Genomic DNA, 19,070 nt, shown 5'->3' on the forward strand with positions numbered 1-19,070 from the left:
CAGATACGATATATACCCTTTGATACCTGTACTTTATATTCTTATATACACCCGCACAATCCGAGCGTCAAACAGTCATGTTCTTTTCGCAGCCAGTGCACATGACCAGGGCGGAGGAGCTCCGGAAGCCACCTCCCAAGGGCTCTCCGTACTCTGTCGCTATCCCCGGATCAGAGGTGCCAGGTCGGAGTCAGGTCTACCGGCCATGGAACATGCAAAAAGAGCTGCTAGTCTCGCTGGACCCGGCAGTAAGCATTGCCCTCCTCTGTCCGAAGATAAGTGGCTGACTTCAGACGAACGAACTATAGGTCTCCACAGTACACGATATGTTCGAGTCGAGCGGTATGTGGCTTTTCGTTAGCCTTGTTCGCACATCCCACTAATTCATGGCACAGCCAACCGAAACCCCAAACTTCGCTGTCTCGGCACCCGCCCCTACGACTCCAAGACCAAGTCGTTCGGTCCCTACCAGTGGATTGACTACCAGACTGTTCAGAAACGACGAGCTAACCTGGGAGTCGGGCTCGTGGAGCTGCACAAGAAGCACGGCCACGATGGAGAAAAGTACGGCGTCGGACTCTGGTGCCAAAACAGACCGGAATGGCAGATCACAGGTAACCACAAGAAGTCACGACAGAGAGAGAGAGAGAGACGAATTCAAGCTAACCTGAAGCACCAGATCTGGCGTGTGCCTCGCAGTCTTTGTTCTCCGTGTCAATTTATGATGTCCTCGGCCCCGATACAACGGAATATATTATCAACCACGCCGAGCTAAATTGCGTCGTCACGTCTTTGCCGCACATCCCCGCACTCATCAAATTGAAGCCTAAGCTGCCAACACTCAAATTCATCGTTTCCTTAGATCCACTCGACGCTGATGAGCACCCCGGTTTGTCGAAACGGGCGCTTTTGAAGGACATGGCCAACGGCCTTGGTCTGTCAATCTATGGCATCGAGGAAGTGGAGGAACTCGGCGCCTCCCTTAATCGACCCTATAATCCACCTTCGGCCGACGACATTGTGACTATCAACTACACCTCAGGCACCACAGGACCCCCCAAAGGTGTGGTTTTGACTCATAAGAATGCCGTGTCATCCGTTTCTTCCAGTATGGTTATTACTACAAATAAGCCCGGCGATATTAGCATATCGTATCTCCCACTAGCTCATATTTACGAGCGTATGATCGAACAGGCGTGTCTCTGGACTGGCGGTGGCATTGGTTACTACCACGGTGAGATTTTGGAATTGGTAGATGATTTGAAGATATTGCGCCCAAATGCTTTCGTATCGGTACCTCGGCTTTATACGCGCTTCGCTGGTGCAGTTCGCAATGCTACCGTGGATGCTCCAGGCTTCAAAGGAAAGTTGTCGCGACATGTCGTGGATGCCAAGTTGGCAAACCTGGCCAATCCAGACACGACCAACGCAACAGAAAAGCATGCTCTGTATGACCGAATCTGGACTCGGAAAGTCGCCAGTGCCTTGGGATTGGACCGTGTCAAGAATATGGCATCTGGTTCAGCGCCGTTAGACCCGACTATTCACAATTTTATGCGCGTTGCAACGGGGTCCAATTTTGTGCAGGGGTATGGTCTGACGGAATCATACGCCTTGACCCTCGTGCAAAACATCGATGACCGCTCTGTAAGTAACTGCGGTGGTCTCATTGTGGCTGACGAGGCCTGTCTGGCATCACTTCCAGATATGGAGTACTCTGTTGATGACAAGCCATTCCCTCGTGGAGAGTTGCTAATCCGTGGCAACACCATTTTCCGTGAGTATTTTAAGAATCCAGAAGAAACAGCTGCTGCTTTTACCGAAGATGGCTGGTTCCGCACTGGCGATGTGTGCACCATTGATGAGCTCGGCCGATTCAGGATCATTGACCGACGAAAGAATGTCCTGAAGTTGGCCCAGGGTGAATACATCTCTCCAGAGCGTTTGGAAGGCATCTTCTTGGCAGAGCACACATATTTGGCTCAAGCCTATGTACACGGAGACAGCATGCAGACTTCTTTGGTTGGAATTTTTGGAGTTCAGCCGGACACCTTTGCAGCGTTCGCCAGCAGGGTTTTGCAGCAAGAAATAAACCCTACGGACTTGAAGCAAATCGAGTCCGTCCTGCATGATGACAGACTCCGTAAGGCAGTGCTGAAAGACTTTGAACGGACTGCAAAGAAGCACAAGTTTGCTGGGTATGAAAGAGTACGAAACATTTCTCTGATGATGGAGCCGTTTTCCATTGATAATGACCTTTTGACCCCGACGTGAGTGCCTGTTTTTCTTTCCTTGAAATGAATCATGAGACTGACTTTTTTTTTTCTTTATCAGATTAAAAATGAAGCGTCCTCCGATTGTGAAGAAATTCCGCACCTTGCTTGATAATCTGTATGCCCAACTGGCCGAAGAGCAAGCAGCTCCGAAGGCGAAGCTTTAATTTTGCCAGCTGTCATTTCATAATTTATATATTGCACAAAGTAAAAATAATGTACACGAATTCAAATCTAGGATATCCTCCTTTTCTAGTTTCAGCTGAATTATAACCAGGTATAACAACAAATCATAAGTCAGGCACGAAATGCTGGTTGGCTGAGTGAGGTCAGCTGAGCTTCTGAAAGCGGGCAAGCTTGGCGCTACCTTTAATGAACTTGACCTCAACTTCGGAGTACGCATAAACCGTTCAATCACCCGTGCTGGGAAACAGTCAAAATGAAGACCCTCACCATCGCAGCGCTACTATCGTCCTTCAGCATCCTGCAAACCGCTGCATCCTCCTCTCTCACCGTTCAAATTCCACCCAACAACATCCTCCCCAATCCGCATGTGCTGCCCCCAAACACGCACGCAACACTGACCACACTGCCCCAATCCCAATCCCAACAGCAGCAGCAGCAGCAGCACATAATATCAGCACCTCTAACCCACACCGCCGAATTCCATTTCTCCGACCTGCCATCTTCGGAAAACTCAGAGTCCTACCTCCTCGACATCCGAAGCAAGGAATACATCTTCGCGCCCTACAGAGTCGACATCGCCGCCGATGGCAGCGTGCTAGGCATATGGGAGACATTCCGCGGGAACCAGTGGGAGAATCGTGGCATGGAGCGGTACACCAAGTTGAAAGGGCAGGAACATCATGATGTGACTGTGCAAGCGCATGTTGTGGCGCGAAGGGGGTTTTATGAGATTAGGCCCAAGTGTGAGTTTGCTGCTGCCCCCGCCCCCCCCATTTTGCTCTGGATAAAAATTAAAGTAGCATTGGAATTGATCGTTGTCATTGTACAGTCTCCCCTCTCGATCTATTCAAGAACCCCATGATCCTGCTCTCCGTCTTTGCTCTGGTGGCTACATTGGGTATTCCGAAACTTCTCGAGAACAGTATGTCTCCCTCTCTTCCTTCAGTTCCCATACCCCTTATTTCCATAGTTATAGATCTGTACTAATGTTTAATGCCAAAGTGGACCCTGAAATGCGCGAAGAATTCGAAAAACAGTCCCGCTCCAGCCCGCTTTCGTCCGCTCGTCAAGCTGCCGTTGCAGGCGGTGCGCCTGGTGGTGGAGGCGCGCCTGGGTTTGACCTTGCTGGGTGGATGGCTGGCACGGCGCCTTCGCCTCTAGGTCCTGGGTCGACAGGTGCTGCTGCTGCTGCTGCTAGTGGTCGAGAGTCGGGTGCTGGGGCGAGGAGACGGTAGATTTTCTACCTTTGTATGTATAAGAGGATCCGTGATATAATTAATATTGAAGGCAGATTTGTTAATTGTATACAAGAACACTCGCAGGGTTAATTCACGTATAGATTTAAAGAAGAATCAACTGTCTTAATTCTGCTATAATATGCATCGTCATCATTTCATGCATCATACGTTCTCGTCGCTCGCATTAAACAAAACTAGCAAATCGATGCAAAGGAAAACAAAACGAGTAAGGTATTGGTCGTAGACATGAAAAGCATGTAAATAGAAGAGAAAGAGAGAGAGAGACTTCTTTACCAACCACCACCGTCAAATTCACCCTGATCAAATCCCTGGTCATAGCCCTGATCGTAACCTTGCTCCATACCCTGGTCATAAATATTCTGATCATGATCTTCCACCAAATCTGTAATCACAGCACCAGCAAGCAGACCACCACCAATACCCAAAGCGGCTTTTCCGAATGTGCCCATACCATGCTTCCTCTGTTGTTCAGGTGGCGGTGCTTGTTGTTGTTGCTGTGGCGGATAATAACCCTGGTTTGGTGGTGGATAGCCATATTGCTGTGGGTATCCATATTGTTGTTGTTGTTGTTGTTGTGGCGGTGGGTAGCCATATGGTTGTTGCTGTGGAGGATAGCCCTGAGGCGGGTATGGAGCTCCGGATGGCTCAGGAGGAGCCGGTCTATTGCCGAATATGCCTCGAGAAGAACCACTTGACGAAGGCCGAGGCGGAAGTGCAGGCGTGTTCAGGTTTGACGGTCCGCGACTGCGAGCGCGAGCATCTTCTTCGGCTTGTAGTTGCGCAGCTAGTCTTGCGTCGTCGGAAGTGTTCGGCTGGTTTCCACCGGGGCCACCGCCGCCATAGGGATTGTTGGATCCAAAGGGTGGTGGTGTTCTCTTATTGTCGTGAGCTGCCATTGATGGTCCTGCTTCATAGGCTGGTGGGGGACCATCGCCTGGCGGGGGAGCATGAGGGAGTCCCTCTGGAGGCGTCCATTGGGAAACACCGGTGCTCAGATCTACGTAGAACCTATTAATTTCAGTCAGTCAGCGATGCTGCATTATGGGCGATTCTGCTGTCTGCCTGTTTTAGACGGAGTTGGTCCTACCATTGCTTATACCGGTCGTCAAATTGGGCCTTCCAGCCTGGCGGCACAGGCGGAGGCGGCGGGCCTGAAGGAGGGGCAAACGAAGACATGTTTGAGTTCTGCGGGTGCGATAGGGGGATGGATGGGAAGTTGCACTCAAGCAGTCAGTTGTGGGAAGTGGAAGAAGGGAACAGTGGAAAGGAATATGGGAAGAGGACAGGCAGATGTTTTATATAAATAAGCATTGATGGTCAGGGACTGTGGCGATGACGGGATGCTCGGCACAGCCACGACACCCGCACGTGCATAACTCCCGATTGGGCATTCATTAATTCATCAATTATCATCAACCACAAATCACGTAGTTATTTTATTTCTTACTAACTTACCATCATAAGTTAGATATTTGATATGATCTTGACATGCTAGACCAATACATAGACACTGCGCTATTCTGATTCCCGAATATTCGGGTCAACATTGCAACTCTCTGGAAACCAATAATCCTCTGAGCCCTCCGAGTCATCCTCATACCCATCCTCGTCCATTGGCACAAGCCTTTGAACATTCTCTATGTCAGGTTCGCTCGTGAGATCAATCCACACAGGCGGCTTGCATTCTTCATCGTCACTGCATAGATCGATGACATCCACGTGCCGGTGCTTCTTCTCGGACTCACGTTCCACGTGGTGTTTCCGTTTTAGAATGCTGGGGTCCCTGTTGCGAATTTCTGCCACTTTTCGTTGTCTATCAACGGTGAACTGAGATGCCATAGTGGCTGTGTCATGTGATTTCTGGTTTGGTTGGTCCAGCTGGAGAGCTTGTATTTCCTTCAAGAGAGGCGTAACTGCGAGTTTGCCATCTGGTGTACCCTCTGGTCGAGCCCAAGCAGCATACGGCCCTTGGTATGCTGGGCCCTGCCCAATTCCATACTTTGGATGCTGCACAAGTTGACCCGTTTTTAGCAGCATCTGTCCTATTTCTCTTCCAGAGTCAGACGGTGCGCTTGACATTTCTAAGTTGCCATCGCCGTGGTCGTAATGAAGTTCTTGCACAGAGGTGTCCGAATCTGTGTCTGGCTGCAAAATATGGATTCCACCGGCCGCATCCCCAATTAACAGCGTCGACTTATCGGGTGAGAAAGCTCCCGACATGACTTCATCTTCCAGAGTAACAATATCTCGGACGTGGGCATCGTCAGGCGACAAAAGTATATTCCAAGCCCTGAGGACTCCATCAGAACCGCCGGTAATAAAGTTTTCGATGCTATCCCCCCATAGAGCAACACGTACGCCGACATCCGCTTGTTCTCTTGTAAGCTGTTCATCTAATTGATTCAAAGCATTCCCGTGGGGTAGTTCATGTAGAATGCGAGATGGATTCCGAAAGTCCCACACATAAGTAACCCCATCTGTACAGCTAGCCGAAATATAAAATCGGCCCATAGGACAAAATGACACATCGTTCATGTCAAGCGCTGGGCAATCAAACTCTATCGCACATCTTCTTTTATCCAACGGTTCATATATCCGCACCAATGACCGAACATCTTTGCCCGTTCCATTTGAGCCCATCGAAGGAACTGAAGTGCCAGTGGCCACCCAAGACAACGTAGGATGAAATTTTACATCAAACGTATTCTGAGCATTCGGCTGTAATTGAAACGGTTCCACCGAGCTTTCGGTCAATCTCCACATAGCCAGTAAGCCTTCTCTGCATGCGTCACTTTCATGATATCCTTTACCAGCGAAGCCAGCGACAAGTAAATTCTGTGTAATAGGGGATGGGCCCCATGCTAATGAGGCGGGCAATAGATCGATATCCCTGATCATGCGTGGATTTTTTATGGAACGCTGCTTGAGAAAATCCAATGACAGGCACGATTCATGAGAGTCGTTAAAATGCCACAGGTGCAATGTAGAGTCTGTGCCTGTAGCCAATATATTGGGATTCGCATGCGATCTCGCCATGACCTGGACCTTTGAGTCATGTCGAAGCGTACGCACACAATTCGCATCCGTGTATGAGGAAACATCCCAAATCTTGACTGTCTTGTCGTAGCTGGATGTATAAAGAGTGTCGTCAAACCACTGCACAGCGCTAACACTCATGTACAAATGAGTATTATTCGGGTTCGCCACAGGGTACGGAATGCGATGGTCTGGCAGCTCTTTGATAGAATTATGCATCAAGTCACCCAATATAAGATTATTCGAGCGATTATACTGCATGTTATGTTCATCACACTGCGCTGCTGCACCGACTGCAAAGTTCGACCCATCAGGAGACCAAGCGAGATTTATCACGTCATTAGAAGCACCTTTCCAAGTAAGACTTCTCTGTAAGCTATAATCTTTATGTGGACGCGGTGTAAAACATTCAAGTGCTGAATTTTGACCTCTACCACCCTGCATAGACACACGTTCTTGGGTTGCGCTGACATAAAAAGGTCTCGTTGGAAGGTTTCCTAGTCTTGCATCCTTGATAAACCCACGTATATCCGCTTTTCGGCGCCTACGAAGCACGGCTGCCGTTGTGACATAGTTGGACTGGTTGAAATCTGTGCTGTTTTTCCCAGAAAATATTCCGTCCAATAGGTTATCTATTCGAGAATTGGCCGGCTGGTGATTTTGATGATACGCAGCCAAATTATCAAAGCCATATCTTGTAAGAAGTTTCTGCAGATGCGCCATTTTAGAAATGCGCTTAGCGAGCTGTCTTTCTCGACCTTTGTGAATTCGCTGGATAATGTGGCTGACTTGGTCTACTGGGCACATATCAAACAAATATGAGTCCACGCCATAAGGAGAGAGTAGTGTAACCATAGCCGCGATTTCGTCATCACTAAAAGAGACATGAAGTATGGGCGTCTGAAGATCATTCCTGAATCGCTGCGCGTAGCTTGATGGCCCACTTTCTGACGAGTATGGGACTTTATCTGGAAGATTGGGCACATCATCCAATTGGGCAAATGGATGTCTCAAGATGCATATACCGCATGAGTCGTATATGACGCGAGACTCTCGCCTTTTCACTTTTGACTTTGGTGGGGGTGGAGCTGGTAGTAGACGTGGAGACGGGGCACGCTGTTGATCAACTTGTGTCCTTTCATCCTCACCATCCGAGCTAGAGACGTAACCAGAATAATGGGAATTCGAGTAGTAATTCCTGATCTGAGCTTTTGATCTTCTCGAACGAGAGCCAGTAGCATTGTTTGGTTGCGATGAAGCCATGGAGGTTGAAGATGGTAGTCTGGCGACAGATGAGCGAGAGGCGCTGCTATTCTCATGTCTTGTGGAGTGAGGATTCTGAAGCGCGTCGACTGACCCGTCGAGAGTGTGTAAGGAGGACGTGTGGCGCGAACGGCGCATGCCCAGTGAAATATGGACTGGAGGGAGGCCGTCTGACTCTGCTAGGTTTAGGATCGGGGCTACCTTTTTCGGTCTGCCTCTCCGTTTTGGAAGATGGGCTTCATGGTTCTTTGTATTTGAGGCGTTGCTGTGCGCAGTGCTGGGACGGTAGGCCTGGAATCTTGAGAGCAGATGCTGCCCATCCGAAGATTCATCCGAGCTGCCCATATGTTATTCAATCTCACGATTGTCTTTGGGCGCAAACGGAGCGTAGGTCTTGTTTTGTCGTAGTTCTGGACTGACCGACTTGACTGGTGAATTCGTATTTGCGTTTGCTATTTCAGTTAGCCAGCGGTGGGTATGTAACATATATGATAGACAGTCAGCAGAGGTTTTCTGACATGTCCCCAGCGTCTTGTTTCATGTTGCAACAAGGGGTCCATAGAGACTGAGTGGGAGCGAGGCTGAGGCGAGTTGGAGCCGAAACATGAGGAGATCGCGACGCGGCAGTCGGGGCGGGCACGTGCACCCGCGTTCGTTTTGTCCATTTTGGGCCAGATCGATTTCCTAAATGAACGACATCAAACGACGCAGAAAACGGTGCTTGTTCAAGGTTAACTACAACACGCAAAACATGTTTGTTGAGCTCGATTCTGGATGTATAATTATTTGCCCCATATGATAAGATTTGCAGGCTTTTGACCCATCCATAACCCAGCCCGCCAATACCTCCTAACCTGCCAGTCTGACGAGACTCCGGAGTCGAAAGAATAATTACAAACCAGCTAACTATGTCTAATCATACATTGCCCGTATTCACTCTGATATGTTCCTCTTGTCAATGCACTTGTGCAAATGCTGTTTCCAGTTAAAACATGATGTGGACACAAGGCCTTGGGGAGCGCGCTCTTTACCTCTTATGAGAGGAGATTCCATTTAGAGCGTCACCGCCATCCAGATGATTGCCAAATACAACATTGACGCACGGTGCAGAGCTGCGTGTTATTTTGCTTTTGCTTGCCTTTTTACTTGCGAATCGCGGCGCGTCTTCGAGCAGTTACCATGGTGTCATACAAGACATCTTTGAAAGCGAAGAGGAATGCAGCCGTGATGGCGCTCTGGGTCACTTTTGGTGCAATACCTGAATGATGTCAGACAGAATCAAGAATATCGTCATAATCAATAAAATCTCACGTACCTTTATAAAGACCTGTATATCCCTCTTCCTTGATAATCTTCTTCAGGCTGCCATTAAGAGTTTGACGCGGGTCATCCTTGCTAGCCACATGCATGCGACTCTTCACAGTGATATAAGGGTAAGTGATGCTAGTGGCTAGGATCTTGCCTATTGCGCCGAGATAGAATGCATCAGTTGGCGTGACTCGCCGGCGTCGTTCCAAGGCATTCTTCAACTGTTCAAAGATAGTGTACTGGAGAATTGGATTTATGACCAAGACCAGTGCTGGCAACACACCCGCAAACAGGGCACTGGGTCCTTCGTGTCTAAGCAGGTCCATAAGAGTTTGAATGGTGGATCGAGATTTCTTTGCCCCACTGCCCGGTAACCCTTGCTCGTTCTCTTCGGACCGACGAGCTGTCATCCTGGTGTTGACAACCCATATGGGGTTTGTGAGGAGCACTGTGGCGCTGCCAGCAATGGCACCCGCAATAATCGATTCAACAGTGGTGAGCTTCTTCGAGGCACGGCCGGCCTTCTCTGCGGCTTTCTCAAAGGCTGCCCTGGTCCATTCGTACCAGTAATAGTAAACAAAGTTGGTCATGCTAATTCCGAACAAAGCCGAGTTCAACCCAGAGTATAGCCCGCTGATTCCTTCTCGTTGGATAATGTGGCGCACAGCATCGAGGGTTGACGATTGGGCGCGTTTCGACTCAACCTGCGCTCGGGTCGACAAGGTAATAAGGGGATAGCTAGCAGCGCCGCCAGTCAGTATGGCTTGTATACCTTTCTCTAGCGATGATGGGTAATTCATACGTTAGAACCATCGAAAGGATGCCTCCTCCTGCTCCCGCCAGGGCGTGCGCAATGTTGTCAGATTGCTGCACAGCAGCAGATGCTGCCGCCGCTTTTTTTTGCTGCTCTACCGGTACTTGAGACATTGTATACTGCGAGGAGAAATAGGATGCTAAGGGAGAAAGGGAAAGTCAGAGGATGCGTTACAGGTTTTCATAGGGACTGGAGCGCTCACAGGTGAGATTTTAATAGAAGGCGGGCGATGTCGGAGCGATCTTAGATTAAAGTTCAAAGAGAGCTACCAAGGCGGGACCCGTGGTGAGAGATACCAGATGCACACAACAGTATAATATAGATATGAAATGCTCCCTGGTCTCCTTGCGGTATGAAAGTATGACCCGAGGAAGCGGACAGAGACGGGGCGGTTAGAGTATGACGTTGCTCACTCTGCCTCGGTTAGACTGGAAGTACCCGCAAGGCTGGTCCATCCAGCACTCTCTGCTGGCCAAACATGTGATCTATAGGGCCATTTATACGCCGTTCAACATGCATAACTTACACGAGGGTCAAGCATGAAAGCCTAATAAGTTTTACCACGTCCTACATAGGTATAGGCCGGCCAGATCTAGCCGAGAATTCGATTGCATGCGGCTATAGCTAGTCTGATATCCATGGATGGGCTGGCTATATGTAATGGAGATAGTTTATACTCTTTGTGTATTTCAGTCTTCTTGCAAATCATTATTTCTTATTGGAAGAGAAGCAGCAATGTCAACCTGCACAACACTTTCACATTACAAATGTCACAACTTAAAAGGAATAAGGGTGTAAAAGCAACTCGATACTAAACAAATAGACCTGAAGACGAGAGACATGAGACATGGGCGACTGACTAAAACAAAAGGGACAGACAAACGATCGATGAAGGGCGTCGAGATATAATCATCCCGTTTGCAAGCTTAGCGGGTAACAAAACACATGGCCACGACCTTGTCGGATAGATGAGAGGTGGCGACGAATCAAATGAAAAAAAAAAGATATTCCAATTTTGCTACCATCATCGGGAAGGGACGGACTGATTGAATCTATACTCTGTTCCCGGCAGTCAAAACAGAAAAATATTAATTCCCATTCTCGTCAGGGCGAACGAACATTCATAAACTCACTCCATCTGCTAAATTAATCCGTAGAGGCATAACAGTCCCGAAAGAATAGCGACAATTCCAATTAACAGCAACCGCCAGCGGAGCCAGATTGGACGCCTTGGCCCTGGCCAACCTGCACCGTAGGCTTGTTGTTAACCGTGGCAGTACCCATTCGTTCCTTAATTTGTCGGGCCATAGTCAAGAACGCTTGTTCGACATTGGACGCGCTCTTAGCAGATGTTTCCAGGAAGGGAATTCCGAGACTGTCCGCGAATTCCTGTGATCAAGCAAACGTTGGTTAGTAAATGTGTCTGCCTACATGAGGAATGGGCGGTGGACAACAAACCTTGGCCACGGTGTACTCAACAACTTTCTTGTCCTCCATATCGCTCTTGTTGCCGACCAAGAGCTTGTTGACGCCCTCGGTGGCATAGCGATCGATTTCCTGCAACCACTGCTTGACGTTGTTGAAAGAGTCCATGTCGGTCACGTCATAGACAACGCAGATACCATGTGCTCCGCGGTAGTAAGACGATGTGATTGTTCGGAAACGTTCCTGACCGGCAGTATCCCACTATTGCATCTTCTCATCAGTGATCTGTCTGCCTATGTAGATGTTCTGGGAAATATTGACAAAACGTACGATTTGAAGCTTCACGGTCTTTCCATCTAATTCAATAGTGCGAATTTTCTAGAACAGCCCATCAGTTAGCTTCCTTGTTCTCATCAGTCGTAACAGAGAATATAATCGCATGATAGAAAGAACATACGAAGTCGACACCGATCGTGGAGATGTAGCTTTCTGTGTATGTATCATCGGCGAAACGAAGCAACAGGCAGGACTTTCCAACACCTGAGTCTCCGATAAGGAGAAGCTTGAAGAGGTAGTCGTATCTGGGTTGAGAACATTAGACATGATCGCTGGGGGATGGACAGAAGCAAAATCATCAAAGCGCGACCGCCTGGTGAAGAAGCGGCGAGTAGTACTCTAAGAACAATATCATAGTTGCTGTTAGCAGCGAGACGAAAACAGGGGCACATGAAAAATGCCCGCAGATTTTGCAGGAAAGCATAACTTACCACTCTGGATTCATGATGGGCGAGAAGATTCGCGGTGTGTAATGGAAGACGTGGATGGAGGTCGTGAAAGAAAAGGAGGCGGACGATGACTTTATCGAAGGAAACGCGGGAGAGCGGCCAGGTAGACGCCGTTAACAAGGTCAAGGACAGTGCAGAGGGTCTGATGGATGGCTTGGAAGGTAGCTATCACAGGATCGCAGGCGGAGGATACAAGCAGGTAAGCAGCGTCGTCGTTCACTCGGGCTGTTGTTGAGTTGGCCGTTGGAAGTTGTTCAGGTGTGGCAGCCCAAACGGGTTTGGTGTGGCCACCTGCAGGACCCAGCCGACCACAGCTGTGTGTCCCACTTGTCCCGTGCTAACTAACTATTTATCTCTACTTCGAAGTTGGAACTTGCGATATGCAAAAAGATCAAAATGAATAGACTGTTCTTCCAGACCATGCTGCCAGGAGCTATTAGCCACAGCGCAAAAGGCAACAAAAGCAACTGGCTGGCCAAATACAGTGGTTACACGAGATACAAGCTCACTGCCTGAGGCCGTCATGGTCACATGACGTCTTCACCAGCTCGTGTAGAGACACAGCTAAGTCAAGCACGAGGAGATGCTATCCATCTGAAGCGCGCTGAAGTCCCACCTCTTGGTTATCGTCAACGAATTTTAGTTAGTGTTTAGAATATTTGTTGATACACGGCCTTGTCTTGAGTCGCTCAGCCTTGGATGCCTGCCAATCTACGAAGATAGAGGCGAGCCTATAAGAACGGTGGTGCGTGTGGTTTACACAAAAACTACACGAGAAGTAAGGATGTATCGGCAAATACGAAAATAAAAAGTTGACAAAAAAAAAAGAATTGACTCGTCACGGGATCGAACCGCGGACCTTTTCGGATTACAGATGATGTAAACGAAACGTCTTGACCAACTAGACCAACAAGCCTGGTGTTAGAGGACCAACTTATTTAACCCTCTCGTGATTTGCCACTCTGTAGAGAGTAAACGACGTCTATATACCGGCCCACATAATACAAACTAGCCCTACACTTTCTACTCTGTAGATTTACGATATTCTACGTGTCATACAATTCTCTCTCTCGCTCTTTTTTTTTTTTCCTTTTTCATAGCGTATATTGAACTTTGCGCTCTCGAGTCCGTCAAAATGGCCCCTCGTAAATCTAAGATCGAGCACCTAGGTATTAGTAGCCATGTGCCTGGAGCCATTCCAACAACAGCTGTTCTTCTCTGTCCTTGTAACGAGCATTGGTGCGAATGCTGTCGGCAACAATCACCAAAGCTCGGTCATAGGCGCCCGTGTCCTTGTCTTGGAAAAAGCTCTTGATGTCCTCGGCGACGCCAATGTCGGAGAACTTGGCCAATCCAAGTCGCACGAAGCGCTCGAACACCACGTTGTTGGACGATAGCCGTGTCGAGACTGCGGCCCAGTTAGATTTCATGTATTGCCAAAGCAGATGCCGGGCTTTGGAATTGGCGGCCAAGGATGCCGCTCCGGTGTGCACATCCTGCACAGCAACATGGTCCGAGAAGACAAGGTCCAGATACTCTTGTACCAGCTCGGGATTCTTCGTTCGGCCCAAAGAGCTGAGGCAAATCTCCTTGCCATCCACAGAATCGGTCTTCAGATATTCCTCCTTCACCCGGTCAAACTCCACCCGGTCACCTTCTGAGATATTGAGGCCGAAAATGGTGGATCGCAGATTTGAATGGATAGCACTTGGGTCTTGACCAGAAGCCCAAAGTTGGAAGCGGCGTTTTGCTTCGGCAATAATTCTAAACAAGTCTTAGCTCGGTGATGTACCTTTTTTGTAGCGGTGGTCATCTTACCCTTCATGACCTGCATTTCCTGCCATCGCAATGAGCAGTTTGCGAAGTTGTCCCGTCAGGTAGTCTTCCCCAGGAGGGAATTCCCATCCGATTGTTTCCACAGCGGGTGTGACTAGTTTCAGCTTGAAGCTTTTCAAGGCTGTCGCTACAGTCTCATTTCCCGCGAATACGGTTTGTAGATTGGCAAGCGATGTCGAAATTTGAGACCACACCCTGAAGAACGATAAGGATGATGTTGAAACAAATTAATCGCGGAAAACTCACAGGTAGTTGGTTTCTTGAGCAAATCCTTCAATCAGAGCAAGCAATGCAGGCGTGGTTCCTTCACCTGAAACAGCAAGAGCGGCAGCATCTCCAACAAGACCGATCTTGTCCTCAGTGCTAAGCAAGTGCAGGTTCTGTCCAAGTTTTGCAAGACGCTCTGATGGGTAGTTCGTTCGATAGAAGCCAGTTTGGTCCCTGTTTAGTTTATAAAATGTTTCGTTGATGTCTCGAATAGTGTCTGACTTGGAGGTGAGTGCTTGCAGCTTGATGTCGGCTGACTCGGAACCAGTCTTGATGCCGAGTGGAATCCACCAAATCGTCTCGTCCTCTTCTGGTTTAACATCTCCAGACGAAAGGAATCTGGTTTGGCGCACAGAAATCTGACTGGGTTCTTCAGCTACGGTAACTACGGGGTATCCAATCTTGCGAATCCACGGATCCTGTATTCTGTCAGCAAAAGAAACTAACTAGAATGCCTTTAAGCATACCATGAAAGAATTGACATCCTGACCAGATGCCTTACTAAGCGCAGACCAAAGATCGTTGGTCGTGGCGTTGCCTGCGAAACCGCATCAGTCATTGGGTTACAATCGCAAGGGAAAAAGGGAGCTACCATAGGCATGGGCTTTCAGGTAATCTGATACACCCTTAATAAAGGTATCTTGGCCAAGATGACTGCTGAGCATCCGGATGACAGAGCTGCCTTTCAAGTAGCTGATATGGTCGAAAATCTGGTCCACCTCAAGGGCATTCTTAACGGGGACCTCAATAGGATGCGAGGCCCGTAATGAATCAAGTTGAGAAGCTTGTCGGAAACTTTCAGCCTGGATATTTTATTAACATTACTTCTCTTCCAAATACCTCTTGCATTGCGTACCACAAACTGAGACCAGACGTTCCACTCTGTATGAAAGATTAGCGCCAAAGATCCTTGCAAGATTATAGAGACGTGCATGCGGTATTACCTGGATAGAAGTGGTCAACTGCCAGCCAGCCGACCCATGTCGCGAATCCTTCGTTGAGCCAGAGCTCACTCCACCAATCCATTGTCACCAAGTTGCCGAACCATTGATGTGCCAGTTCTAGAGAGCTTAGGTATGGTTCTAAGAGTGTATATAGTGGGAGAAAAGATACATACCATGAGCAACCACGTAAGCAATTCTGTTTTTGTATCGCGCATCGGATTTACCTTCATCGAACAAAACGGCAGTGGTACGATATGTTACCAATCCCCAGTTCTCCATAGCTCCACTTGCCTTTATCATATATGTTAGGGGGTGCATCATGCAAATTAGAGATACAAGCTTACAAATTTGTGAACGCAGAGAAGATCAGACTTTGGAAGAGGATAATCGATTCCGAAGAGTTCTGAGAAATAGTCGATAGTCTTGTGAGCGCACCCCAAGGCATAGTAGGCCTGGTCTTTGAGGCCCCTTGTGGTATACACGCGAACAGGAATGCTGGCCCCGTTATACTTGCGCTCTGTCTGTGCCTCGACATATTCAAAATCTCCGACTGCCCAAGCCAAGAGCTACACATGATCCAAGTTAGTGAAAATAACCTAGTTTACAACGCAAAAACGAAGACTCACGTAAGTGCTCATGACCGGCGTCCGTTCAAAAGACACAATTTTTAGTCCCTCCTTACTTCCATCACGCTCCGACTTGACCGGCATGTTGCCTAGGGCTACTAAATCCTTAGGAATTTCGATTTCGAAGTCGAACGTGGCCTTCAAATTAGGTTCGTCAAAGCACGGGAAAGCTCTCCGGGCATCACAGGCCTCGAATTGGGTGCTCAACATGTAATGGAACTCGTCGGCCTTGGGGGTAGAAGAAGCTGGCGTTACAGTAGCCTTGTACTTTGCGCGGGAGAAGCCTGCCATGGCTTCGTTGATGGTTGCCGTAAATTCAATGTTTAGCAAAACGTCTCCAGGAGCGATTTCCTTCTCGAAAGACAATGTCGCCCTTTCTGATACCTTATCGTACGAAATATCGACGGCTTTGATCGAAGTCGAAGCTGTCAGACGAAGACCCGAAATCAGTTAGGGTCCTTATATATCATGTAGAGCTAGAATTGACTCCTACCAGCTTGTATTTCCGCCTTCACAACGCTGATCTCCTTCACATTCAGTACAATCTCTTTGGTGGGCTTTGATACGCTGGCGTCGATCTTGACCGTGCCATTGTAGCCCCAAGAGCCACCGAGCTCCAAGTTGGCCAGAAAAATGGCATAATGGCTCGGCTTTACTCTGCAGGCAGCTATCAGCGTGGGCGAAAGAAAGGTACGCTTGAGAGGCGTGCGGGTTTCGATGAGGTCATATCATACACATTGGGCAGCGTATCACGGTCTGCGTGAGCCATTGTGAGCGCTTCAAAGGAACAGTATCTCTTAGCAGTTGTTCCAATTCCAATTCCTAACCGTCGAGGCGGAAATACCGGAGAAAAAGCTGTATTGTGCGCAGTGGAGGAGTAGTGAGCAGCTAATGAGGGGGGCGTCGCATAGAAGCGGCCGACAATTGCGAGTGGGACATTTCTATGGGTCGTGGTTACGTTTACCGTCGGCCTTGCAGACACGGCTTTCCTGACAGCTCCCTTGCAACATTTCCAGGCCGTAGTCTCCAACATCTGCGTCTGCGTTGCGTCGCGTCGCGTCGCTGTTTTTGTGGCGAGCGTGGTTGGATTGGACGAGAGCGATCAATAGTCAAGTTTGCGTCCAAGCTTCCTCCAACGGGTTTGAAGCTCCGTGTATTAGTTTTCTCACACCTTCCGCAACGCCACCTCCCACGAACCCTCCACGAAGACAACATGGCCGATTCCGACGAAGAGTATGTAGGCTCTGAAGAAGATGATGACATTGATGCGCACATCGTATCGGGAGGAGCTGGAACGCGGGCTCGTCGGAAGAAGCAGCGCGGAGGCGCCGCGTGGGAGGTCTCCAGGACCTGGGAATCCGTGGTCGAAAGTGCAGATGGCACTATCAGCTCGACTGTTGAGGGGCTGCTAGAAGCTGGGAAAAGGAAAAGGTGAGTTGCATCCTAGTTAGTCTGTCGTCTACAGTTCGTCTAACAACCATGTGTCTGGATGGCAAATACTAGGCTGCTCCGGGACACCACGCCTTTACAGCGAGGAATCATCCGTCATCTCATTCTAGTCCTTGATCTTTCGCAATCCATGTCGGAGAAGGACATCCGGCCAACACGCTATCTACTAGCTTTACGATACGCCCAGGAGTTCGTCATTGAGTTTTTCGAACAAAATCCTATATCCCAGTTAGGAGTCGTTGGCATGCGGGATGGGTTGGCAGTCCGAATCAGCGACATGAGTGGCAATCCGACAGATCACATCACTGCAATCCATGCCTTGAGGTCAGACGATCCGAAGGGGCTTCCAAGTCTACAGAACGCGCTGGAAATGGCCCGGGGTGCTCTTTTGTAAGTTCTCCGGTAAAAAAAGCCTTGTCAGTCGACTTTTGCAGCTTACATCCACATTCATAGTCACACGCCTAGTCATGGCACTCGAGAAGTGCTCGTAATTTTTGGGTCCCTCCTCTCTTCTGACCCCGGAGATATCCACCAGACTTTGAAGTCCCTTGTTGCGGACAAGATCCGCGTGGGCATCGTTGGGTTGGCTGCACAAGTCGCAATCTGTCGCGAGCTTTGTGCCAAGACAAACGGGGGCGATGACACTGTATATGGCGTAGCTCTTAATGAGCAGCACTTCCGAGAACTGATGATGGAAGTGACAATTCCCCCAGCATCATATTCCTACCGGAAGGCTAGCAGCGCTCTTTTGATGATGGGGTTTCCGTCGCGAACAGTGGAGTCATTTCCGTCTTTGTGCGCATGCCACTCGAAGCCATCCTGTGGAGGGTATCTGTGCTCGCGGTGTGGGAATAAAGTCTGCGGCCTTCCAGCAGAATGTCCATCCTGCGGCCTCACGTTAATTCTCTCCACTCATTTAGCGCGCTCCTACCACCACCTGTTCCCTTTGATCAACTGGGTTGAAGTCCCCTGGAAGCGGGCATTGCGCAGTTCCCATTGCTTTTCCTGCGGCATTGCATTCCCCTCGGTGCCTCCAGAGGACCAGTGGAACGTCTCGGAAAATCAGACGAAGGGAGTGAGTGTTAGCAGTCGCTACGAGTGCTCTGCTTGCCAAAATCATTTCTGCATAGACTGCGATCTCTTTGCACACGAGGTGGTTCATAATTGCCCTGGGTGTCAAAGCAGCAATTTAACGAGGCCTCATCACACCGGAAATGTGTCATCGCCGACAGTAAGGATGGAGGGGACATAGAAAGTCGGTCATAAGAGGAAGGAAGACATTTCATTGATTACGGCCTTCGCCAACATACGATTTTACCATTGGCATGGACTCACAGCAGATGTTCAATTTTTCCATATAATTTGGTTCTGGAATGAGTTGCAACTCGGCAGTATCAAACGAGGATTTTCGAAGCGGATTTCCAAATATCATCACGATGCATCATTCACCTTGGGTCTGCAAGCTTTTGACCATTCCGCTTTTACAACCCCTGGACTATGGACTGCAAGGTAGCAGATCCCTTGATCCGATTTCGATAACATGAAGACAATCAAGGTCTGATACATCAACCTTTTTGTATGCCCCAGGTTACGAAACCA

General features: G+C 48.8%; 8 protein-coding genes across 8 annotated transcripts; 3 read left to right on the plus strand and 5 right to left on the minus strand.

Annotated features, from left to right (window-relative positions):
* Positions 1-77: 77 nt before the first annotated feature.
* UA08_07685 (hypothetical protein) lies at positions 78-2,440 on the plus strand (the record flags this gene model as incomplete). Its single annotated transcript, XM_020262606.1, has 5 exons — positions 78-248; positions 309-342; positions 396-614; positions 680-2,270; positions 2,335-2,440. 5 exons carry the CDS (start codon positions 78-80, stop codon positions 2,438-2,440), a joined length of 2,121 nt encoding a protein of 706 aa, XP_020117337.1.
* A 272-nt stretch (positions 2,441-2,712) lies between these two features.
* Positions 2,713-3,694, plus strand: UA08_07686 (hypothetical protein; the record flags this gene model as incomplete). Its single annotated transcript, XM_020262607.1, has 3 exons — positions 2,713-3,202; positions 3,289-3,381; positions 3,462-3,694. 3 exons carry the CDS (start codon positions 2,713-2,715, stop codon positions 3,692-3,694), a joined length of 816 nt encoding a protein of 271 aa, XP_020117336.1.
* A 293-nt stretch (positions 3,695-3,987) lies between these two features.
* On the minus strand, positions 3,988-4,894 carry UA08_07687 (hypothetical protein; the record flags this gene model as incomplete). The annotated part of the gene is made up of 2 exons (XM_020262608.1): positions 3,988-4,726; positions 4,806-4,894. 2 exons carry the CDS (start codon positions 4,892-4,894, stop codon positions 3,988-3,990), a joined length of 828 nt encoding a protein of 275 aa, XP_020117335.1.
* Positions 4,895-5,233: 339 nt separating this feature from the next.
* On the minus strand, positions 5,234-8,362 carry UA08_07688 (hypothetical protein; the record flags this gene model as incomplete). Its single annotated transcript, XM_020262609.1, has 1 exon — positions 5,234-8,362. The coding sequence occupies one exon, from the start codon at positions 8,360-8,362 to the stop codon at positions 5,234-5,236; it is 3,129 nt and encodes a 1,042-aa protein (XP_020117334.1).
* Positions 8,363-9,159: 797 nt separating this feature from the next.
* Positions 9,160-10,252, minus strand: UA08_07689 (hypothetical protein; the record flags this gene model as incomplete). The annotated part of the gene is made up of 3 exons (XM_020262610.1): positions 9,160-9,275; positions 9,333-10,063; positions 10,128-10,252. 3 exons carry the CDS (start codon positions 10,250-10,252, stop codon positions 9,160-9,162), a joined length of 972 nt encoding a protein of 323 aa, XP_020117495.1.
* Positions 10,253-11,333: 1,081 nt separating this feature from the next.
* UA08_07690 (GTP-binding protein ypt1) lies at positions 11,334-12,345 on the minus strand (the record flags this gene model as incomplete). The annotated part of the gene is made up of 5 exons (XM_020262611.1): positions 11,334-11,528; positions 11,598-11,825; positions 11,895-11,942; positions 12,022-12,145; positions 12,335-12,345. 5 exons carry the CDS (start codon positions 12,343-12,345, stop codon positions 11,334-11,336), a joined length of 606 nt encoding a protein of 201 aa, XP_020117496.1.
* Positions 12,346-13,521: 1,176 nt separating this feature from the next.
* Positions 13,522-16,791, minus strand: UA08_07691 (hypothetical protein; the record flags this gene model as incomplete). The annotated part of the gene is made up of 12 exons (XM_020262612.1): positions 13,522-14,113; positions 14,168-14,380; positions 14,432-14,871; positions 14,920-14,990; positions 15,045-15,255; positions 15,309-15,334; positions 15,397-15,513; positions 15,570-15,687; positions 15,741-15,962; positions 16,023-16,447; positions 16,516-16,679; positions 16,757-16,791. 12 exons carry the CDS (start codon positions 16,789-16,791, stop codon positions 13,522-13,524), a joined length of 2,634 nt encoding a protein of 877 aa, XP_020117493.1.
* Positions 16,792-17,235: 444 nt separating this feature from the next.
* On the plus strand, positions 17,236-18,664 carry UA08_07692 (TFIIH basal transcription factor complex p47 subunit; the record flags this gene model as incomplete). Its single annotated transcript, XM_020262613.1, has 4 exons — positions 17,236-17,453; positions 17,526-17,861; positions 17,925-18,546; positions 18,602-18,664. 4 exons carry the CDS (start codon positions 17,236-17,238, stop codon positions 18,662-18,664), a joined length of 1,239 nt encoding a protein of 412 aa, XP_020117494.1.
* Between the last annotated feature and the right edge of the window lie 406 nt (positions 18,665-19,070).

Source organism: Talaromyces atroroseus (genome assembly GCF_001907595.1).
Source record: "Talaromyces atroroseus strain IBT 11181 chromosome Unknown scaffold_11, whole genome shotgun sequence".
NCBI lineage: Eukaryota > Fungi > Ascomycota > Eurotiomycetes > Eurotiales > Trichocomaceae > Talaromyces > Talaromyces atroroseus.